General features: G+C 29.9%; 1 protein-coding gene across 3 annotated transcripts; it reads left to right on the forward strand.

Moving 5' to 3' along the window:
* The first annotated feature begins 2,739 nt into the window (after positions 1–2,739).
* Positions 2,740–5,937, forward strand: LOC120157534 (protein LNK3-like). 3 transcript variants are annotated; one of them, XM_039168637.1, is made up of 6 exons: positions 2,740–3,059; positions 3,470–3,830; positions 4,218–4,326; positions 5,060–5,140; positions 5,238–5,386; positions 5,542–5,937. In XM_039168637.1, exons 2-6 carry the CDS (start codon positions 3,478–3,480, stop codon positions 5,666–5,668), a joined length of 819 nt encoding a protein of 272 aa, XP_039024568.1. In that variant the 5' UTR covers positions 2,740–3,059; positions 3,470–3,477; the 3' UTR covers positions 5,669–5,937. The 3 variants fall into 3 exon arrangements, with proteins under 3 accessions (XP_039024568.1, XP_039024567.1, XP_039024570.1); XM_039168636.1 differs by having other exon boundaries at positions 2,744–3,059; positions 5,024–5,140; XM_039168639.1 differs by lacking the exon at positions 2,740–3,059 and having other exon boundaries at positions 3,712–3,919; positions 5,024–5,140.
* The last annotated feature ends 2,857 nt before the right edge of the window (positions 5,938–8,794 follow it).

An 8,794-nucleotide genomic window follows, 5' to 3' on the forward strand; every position in this document is an offset into this window, starting at 1 on the left:
ATGCTTAGGGACAGGGCCATATTTTAGTTCAAGGGGTAAAGTATAATTAACAATAGAAAATGAGGGGTAAAATAAAATAAATTAAAATCTAAAGGCCTAAATAGGTAATTTCCCCATTATTCATTAATGATAAAAAATTGAGGGGGAAAATCAAAATAAATTAAAATTTAAAGGCCTAAATAGATAATTGTCTTGTTATTCTTTAATGATAAAAAAATTGGTGGGGAGTAATGGCCCCCAAAGAACCTATGTACCTCTATCCCTGCACATGTCATTATCTAATTGAGAGATTAAATATATTAAATTGAATTAAAAGTATGAGTAAGTTAATAAAATATATAAATATTAAGGACCAAATAAGTAATTATACCAAGTTTTTTATGCCACATCATCCCCTCGTTAAAAGTTAACGACTAGTGGTTTGATTGAAGAATTTAAATTGTTAGATGGTTTGATTGATTAAATCAAAATATCGGTGGTCAAAATGAAAATAGACAATAGCTTAGTGGTCACTCATGTAGTGTATCCTAAAATTTAACAGAGAATTTAACGTCTCAGTTAACATTTTTGTATAATTATACGTTCGATCTTTGTTAATTACATAAAACGTCAAATTGATCTAAATTTTAATTATATTCAATAAATTTAATCATTCAGTTAAACTACGACAAGTGTCCGTCTCTAATTGAACAATTAAATTTATTTATAATTTATTTAATTCATGAAATTTATTTTTCTCCAATCAGAATGGACACCTTCCTATTGAAAGAAGACATGTGAACAAAAGTTAGCATTCAAATTGGCAAGGGTATTGAATGATTTTTTGAATTTAATTTAAATTTATAACATTTTGTATATCTTAACTTAAATTTAATTGGCAAGGGTATTGGCAAGTGTCCGTCTCTGGTTTGAGTCGCATCACTGACAACACCTTTCATTCGTTTTCTTGAAATAAGAGGATGACACCTAGGAAAATAAATTTAATAAATATAAACAAATTTAATTATCTAAAGGAAAATAAATTTAATAAATATAAAAAAAATTAATTATCTAATTATAGATAGATACATGTTACAATTTAATTAAATGGTTAAATTTATTAAATTTAATAAAAATAAAGATCAAATTGTCATTTTATGTAAGTAATATAAATCAAATATATAATTATACTAAAATTTTTAATTGACATATCATCATTTTCGTTAAATTTTAACTATAAACAACTTTATTGAATTGTTTAAATAATTAGATGATTTAATTAATTAAATCGAAACACGAATAATCAATATAATTTGAGACAATAATTGATTAGTTACCCTTAATTCAATAAGCCGCCAGTGATAAACGTATATCTCCTAGGACAACGAGTAAAAAAAAGGGATAGTCTAAATGTATCAAGTGTTTTACTAAACATACCAATTCTTTTAATAAAATAATAAAAAAGGAATGCTTTGTCACCATTTGGACAACGACTCACCTTTTTCTATGTTTCACGTGCACTGAACTCAACGTACCCAACCGCCTCCCATTCATTCCAACCGGATCTTGCATAATATATATTTTCATAAATTAAATATTATAAAACATTATTACAGATAATTTTTAGCTCTATTTTTTATTCATTATATCGGATTTCAATCTTTAATTCCAATTAAAGAAATCAATATTATTTATAACATTGATAATTTAAATTAGGATAAGTCTACAACGTATGTTGTATACCACTATATATTATTAAAGCGACATATTAAAATATATATTATTAACTAAAATGTTCTTATTAAGTAAATAATAAATTATACGTGTAGTATTTACGCTATTATTTAATTATACATACATGTATAAAAAAACAAATATTAAAACATTCATTGATAAATATCAAATTATTTTAAAAGTTTCGATGTTTGAATAGTTTTATATTTATATTGTAAATTATTTACGTAATTGCCCACGACTCCCTTGGTAGGTCGTAAGCATACTTCTTTGTCGGCTACGATTTGTCGAACGGTTGATATCAGCGGTAGGGATGGACATGGGTCGGATAGGGTGGTCCAACCAAACCTGAACTTTGTCCTTAAAAAAATCTGACACGATCCGAACCCAATTTTTTTTTAAAAAAGCCCGACCCGATAGTTTGAATTAAATTTGTCCAAATATGATTTGAATCAAACATCAATCTAGTTTTAATCTGGTAATTAAATTAAATCAATGAATATTTGTTTATTATTATTATATTTTTTAGTAAAATGATAGTGAAATGACAGTAACATGATAAACAAAGTCAGCAACAAAACGCCACGTGTAGTCTAGTAGGGCCTGGGAAAATAAAACTGAAAAAGGGTTAGTCCACTAATTGTTGTTTTCAACATGACTAAATTTTTTATTATTTTTTCGGTAGGTTTAGTAGTACCCGTAAAAAAAATGCAACCTAGATCCATCAAACTCTGTGCAACTCATCGAAACGTGAAGCTTTGTATAGCTTACAACGTGGCATGTAGCAGAGGACCACAAGATCCACGTGTCACCAACATGGCTTACCAAGATCCCGAAGTAATGGTTCGAGGTTTAGAGGGTGGAATAAGTTCATTACACGTGGAGCAATGAGGATGAAGTTTTAGATGGAGGATTCTGAGCCACTAATCAATTGCAGCTTAATTCTCAACCACAAAATTATTTCCTCTGCCTTCTTTTCTAAAGGCAGAAGTGTAAGCAACACAAAATCTTCCAAGTTCTTCCTGTGAACCTACGTTTCTCTTTCATTAACAGCCTGTGTTTTTTTTGCTGAGAAAACAAATACCACGGCCGCCTTTGGTTTTACCGGCGAAGTTTGATGCTTTTTAGAGCATACAGCTTCTAAATCCATCTACAACCCATTCAAGTTTTCAATCATTTCCTTGATTCCATCTGTTTTTGTCAATCAAGAACTGGGTTGTCTCTAGTTTCTCAGCTAATTCACAACTTTATTTCCAGCCATTTCTATACGTTTTCTCCTTCTAGCTTGATTTTAGTGCTGAATCAAGGACTGGGTTCTCTTCATTTCTCAGCTAATTCACTACAAGGTTTGTCTTTATCAAATTTCTTAATTTTCTTCTTCCATTCACTTGGTTGTTCTGTTTCTAGCTTTCTACATGTATATTCGAGGACAAATTTATAAAATTTTAGAAACGAACTTATAAAAAAAATTAGGGTTTAAAACAAATATGGATAAAAATACAAAGAAAATAGTTAAATTATACAAGAATCTGAAATTTTCAAAAGGTGATCCCGTGCCAGTCCTCTTCTGTCCATTCCCGTGTGTTTGTTGGAAAATATGTGCAATTTTCAGTAATAAGTATATATTACAGGTAAGGACTTCAATTCAATTTTCAGTAATAAGTAGTATGTATTACAGATAAGGACTTAAATTCATATTTCTGAAAGTTTGGTTTAACTTGTGTGGTTTTCTATGATTTAATTTTGATTCTTTCAGTGGATCGCATGGATTGGTATCACTGTAATGGAATGGAGGATCTTGTTGTCCCCACACATCAAGAAGTAGACGATAATCTCCCTTCACCCGGGAGCTGGTCAAAATGGGATTTTAACTCTCCTGGAAATTTTAACGATGAATGCTTTGCTGTGGCCGAGAATCTAACTTGTGTTAAATCGAAATCCAATGGCAGATTATGCCACGGCTCTGAATTCGAATCCACAGCCGATGTTAACGATCCATCCACATGTTGGAGTATATATGGTGGACTGTCATCGAATCAGGGTCGAGTTTCGCAGCATCAAACCTATCACCAGCTCGACGATTTCGGCAGATTCGAGCAGCTCGATGACATATTCTTGTACTAGCTTAACCTCTGGAATTACGATATCATATAGTTATGAATAACAGCATGGTCGGACATCCCATGAAAATTGAAGGGTTCCAAAGGTTTGGTCATATAATCCTGTTAAAAACTATTTGTTCATCATTGAAATTAGTAGCCACCACCATCACAAAATGGTTCTAACAAAAAGAATCCGATTATAATGAAGATAATCGCATGTCTCACGTAGGTGGTTTTATGCCATGTTAAAAGTGCTTCTTTTAATAACATAGTTTAGCCGTTCAATATTCCATGGGATGTTCAAATTTACTCTCTGTTTCAACGTTTTACCTTTGAGGTCATATGTTAGGAGTACTTTCTTGTTTTCTGGTCATAATTCTTCGGGTTTCTCCATTATTGCAGGGCTTCCTTACTGGAGGATCCGACCTGGGGCGAAGATCTTCACAAGTCGTTTTGCTTCTCTCCTGGATTCAAGTGCGAGACGATGGCAGCCGACTATCTTCTGCCAGATGTAAGTTTGTATTTTCGAAGTATTTCAAACAATGAACATTCATATCATTTCCAGTTTGAGCTCAAGAAAAGATAGACAGTGAAGGTGAAACAAAACTATTTAGAATACTAGCCTTCTGTATGTTATTAATGAATCTATATCGCCGATGTTTATTCTATTTTCGATATTGAATGTATGTCTTTACTGGTAGCATTTTTTACAACTGGACAACTACTTTTGCTAATTTTTTTGTTAAGTTAGTGTACATGAAGATCTAAGCTGAATGCCTTGCATTTAATCTGGTCTTGCATCAGAAAACAGTATCTGTGCTTGAGGGAACATGATTAAAGATTGAAAAGTTCGAAACTAACTAAAACCGATACTAGAAAATGACAAGTGTTTTATTTGTAACTAAAGCCACATATTTCTAATTGGGTAGCCCTAGCATTTTACTTGACATATGAGACGATTTACTAGTTTTTCCTCTAAACCACCCTAGGCCACGTCAAAAGATTGTTGCAGTATGGATTAGATCTTGTTGGAATTACTTTTGTGAAATAAACTCCCTCGTGTAATCAGACCTTCGAAGAATCTTTTGAAATACCCTAGGAATTTGGCTAAACATACATTGCATCATCCTATGCTTATTATATTTGTGAAAATTTAGTATAGTTCCCAAGTTTATAAGATTAACTAATGGATGTAACTTTTGCACAAGGCATCTCCTGCCAAAATATTGGTCCCTCCTGAACAGATAACTGCAAATGGATTTGTATCAGAAGGAATGTCGCTTGAAGAATCGGTTTTGAAGGAGCTTGAAATGGTGACGACACAGGTGAACAACAAACCAAAATTCCTAGTTATTCATCAATTATTTTTATAAGAACAAGTGAACGAGTGCTTATACAAATTCCATATTTTGATCTGTTCAGTTGTCTGATAAGACTCGAATTTGCTTCCGAGATGCCTTCTATCGTCTTGCCAAGAACTCGAAACAGAATCCTGTAGCACTAGACCAACAAGGAAGCCTCCATGCTCAAACTCATCCTCTGAAATGGACAATATCGGAGGAGAAAATAAGGTTCAACTTTTAGCCTTCTACTACAATTTGCAGAGTATCTTTCCAACATCGATTCATTTTCGAGTTGCTTGAATATATGGTAGATTGGTAGTCTAGTTTGTGTTTCGACAATTTAAGCATCTTCTTGATTAGAAAATAATTTTGATGTTTTTCAGGTCTGGGAAAAACGAAAAGACTGAATCGGAGACCAATACCATTGATCGAACCATCGCGAGCCTCACCTTTGACAAGATGGATATCAACATTCGGGACTTTCCGGTTTGCCAACCCCAACAATTCTAAAGCAAAAACGTCACCAGTGAGTCCAAGTCGCTAAGTTCCTCACGGTTCACATGCTGGCACCCAATGATGCGGAAGTTGAATTCCTTTAGGGAATTATTTTATGTTTTTTGAAGTTAAATTCTTTTAGGTGTGTTTGAAGTTTTGAATGTAAATTATGGTTTTGGTCAGTTCGGTTTTGATGAGCATTTTTAGAGATTACTTCAAAATTCCTAGTGGTAAGTTCATCTGGAATGGTGTTCTTTTTTATGCAAAAGTAGTTTGCCTTGCTATATGTTACTGGATTCACAGTGAATGTCTGATAGGAGAATATGGATATACATTTAATTAGGGTATACTTCGATGTGGCAAACGGGTCATTTGGATTTGTTATATAATAAGTCGAGCCGGGTCAAGTCAAAATTAGATTGGTTGATTTTCGGATCGAGTCAATATTAGATTGATTGATTTCAGGTTGGATCATGTCAATATCAAATTGATTAGTTTTGGTTCGAGTCGATCTTTATACTTTAAAATCAATTCGGGTTAAGTTCAATTAAATACATATAAAATTATTGACATGTTCTTATAAAAATAAATGTATTTTTGTTTGTCAATCTTCTAATTTAAGTTAAACTTTCAAACATTTCATATTTTAAATTATACTATCATTTATTGATTACAATATGATCCGAACTTATAAAATATATTACGTTTTGAGACTTGAATTTTGTATTGATCTAATGTGAAAAGTTGATGGTACAACCTATTTGGTGTAAAATTAAATTTTAAATTTTATTCTTGATAAATTTTTTAATTAGATATTTGATGTTGAATTATAAATATAGTATTTATTAAAATTTAAAAAATAATATAATAATTAATATCTGAATGAATATTGTTATAATAAATTTATAAATCATATAACACCCATGATAGAATTTGATGATAGAGTTTAGTGGAGTTAACTTAAAATTTTAAAAATTTAAAGATTTAAATTAAAATTTCTCAAATTTGAAGGGTTCATTTTTCCTTTTTTTAAAGTTTAATGAGAAATTTTAAAAGTTATGGGATGAATTTAATTAAGAATATTTAAAAATTTTAAAGTTTAATTGGAATTAAAAAAAATTATGGGGCCAAGTTAAGTTTTCTTGAAAATCTTAAAGATTTAAATCATAATTTTTCAAATGTTTTTGGAGAGTTAAATTATTTTTTTTTTTGAAAATTTTAGAGGTATAATCATAATTTTTCTAAATTTTGGTAGGTCACGGTCCCACATGCCCCTACTACATTATGCCATTGTATAACACTTCTGACAATATTTTAATTTTAAATTATAAAATATAAATATTTGTATATTATAAAAACAAGTTGCTTATTAATTTTTTTTAAAACCATTTTTTTTGAATGAGAAGAAATTGTTCAAAAGCCAAACTAAGAGCTTGCTTTATTCTGGACCAACGCCTGCACTTCCACTGGTGGAGAGCTAAAGATTCTAATATCACCCGCTAAAGACGAAGCAGCCTTTACCATCTTGTCTGCAACCCGGTTTCCTTCCTTATATTAAAGTAAAATAGTCTAATCGTGTATCCTAATTATATTCATTCCATTTATTTATTAAGTCTTCCACCATCTAAGGTCATCTTCAGCCCTTATCTTTGTTCTACAGTCTCTCTATCTCTACTCTAAAGATGAAACTGTAATTCATCTCTAATGCTATCTCTACATTACCACCAACTCTACTTTATTCACAATATTTAACTATTATAATATTAATTTTACAAATATAAAATAAAATATATACATTTCTAAAAAAAATATCAAGATAAAAAGCATAAATAAAATATTCATAAATAACATTATAAAAATACAAATAAATAAGAAAATTATAACTAATAATAATACGAAAAACATAAGTTGCATAATTATTTATTTGTATTCTCCGAATTAGAATATTCATTCCACAAATGCTCAATTAATGCATTTCGTAGAGCAAAATTAGTATGTTTATTCAAAAATTTAAAAAAACTAAAACTAAAAATCATAAAAAAAATGTTTTTTGTAGCGTTGCTACAGTAGCACGCTATATGTAGCGTTGCAAACCCAGAGCTCTTCAAAGTGGAGATAGATATAGCGTAGCATTGGAGCACTCCACAATAGAGATATGCGCCACAGTAGAGCAGCGTTGGGGATGCTCTAAGTGATGTAAATTAAAGTTAATCACATAATCTAGAATTTTAAATAAGAATAATTTTATTTTATAATCTTTCATATTAAATAATTTTTAAATAATTTAAAAGTTATTAGATCAGATACAAAAATAATTTTTTAAATAAAAAACATTATATAAAATCATTCAACTATTATTAAAGGTGATGATGTTTAACTAGTAATACAATATAAAATGAGAATAAAACATGCATCATTTTACTATTTATCAAATTATTAAAAATAAATAATAATAATAAAATATTCATCTACTTGGATTCAATTATCGAGTTAAAGTTGAGTCGAAGTTTAAGTTAGATTGAATATAGATAAATTAAATTCAGGTTACTTTTGGTCGGATTGTTTTTCAATTTGGGTTATGCAAACATTCATTTTCTTCCGAGATTTATGTGTATTTTCCTATTATTTTAATTATATAAATATGTTATTTTGGTTTTTAATATATATATATAGTTTTGAAATATATATATAGTTTTTAAATATCAATATATATTATATATTTTTTTTAAACATATATAGTTTTGAAATATATATTATATATTTTAAAATATATATGGTTTTATTGAAAATACATATTATATATTTCGAATAATATATTATTATTATTTTCTTTTTATTTATTTATTTTTATATTTTAATTTTTAGGTCCATAATCTGACTTAGGTCCAAATAAAGGGTTTGTCCAATTTCCAGTTAAGTCCAAGTATAGTCCAAGTCCAACAGAGGAGAATGCGAAGCAGGCATATCTAGGCCCAAATAAAGAGCCCAAGATTCCTGACCTAGTACGTTAGGGTTTCAATATCAAGCCATGCTCCACATCATCCAAAACGCAAAATTAGGGGCAATGGACGATCTGGATAGATGACCATATTTAGGGTTCTAAAACCCTAAAAGCATAATCACAACGCAACCAATCCTGGA

Source organism: Hibiscus syriacus, unplaced genomic scaffold (genome assembly GCF_006381635.1).
Source record: "Hibiscus syriacus cultivar Baekdansim isolate YM2019G1 unplaced genomic scaffold, ASM638163v2 tig00111273_pilon, whole genome shotgun sequence".
Taxonomy (NCBI): domain Eukaryota; kingdom Viridiplantae; phylum Streptophyta; class Magnoliopsida; order Malvales; family Malvaceae; genus Hibiscus; species Hibiscus syriacus.

Bases quoted from the DNA above. Each gene is read 5' to 3' on its own strand.
- LOC120157534 (XM_039168636.1), top strand. From the start codon at position 3,478: ATGGATTGGTATCACTGTAATGGAATGGAGGATCTTGTTGTCCCCACA. The intron at 3,831-4,217 runs GTACTAGCTTAA...CCATTATTGCAG, and splicing joins CAGCTCGATGACATATTCTT to GGCTTCCTTACTGGAGGATC. The intron at 4,327-5,023 runs GTAAGTTTGTAT...CTTTTGCACAAG, and splicing joins CCGACTATCTTCTGCCAGAT to GCATCTCCTGCCAAAATATT.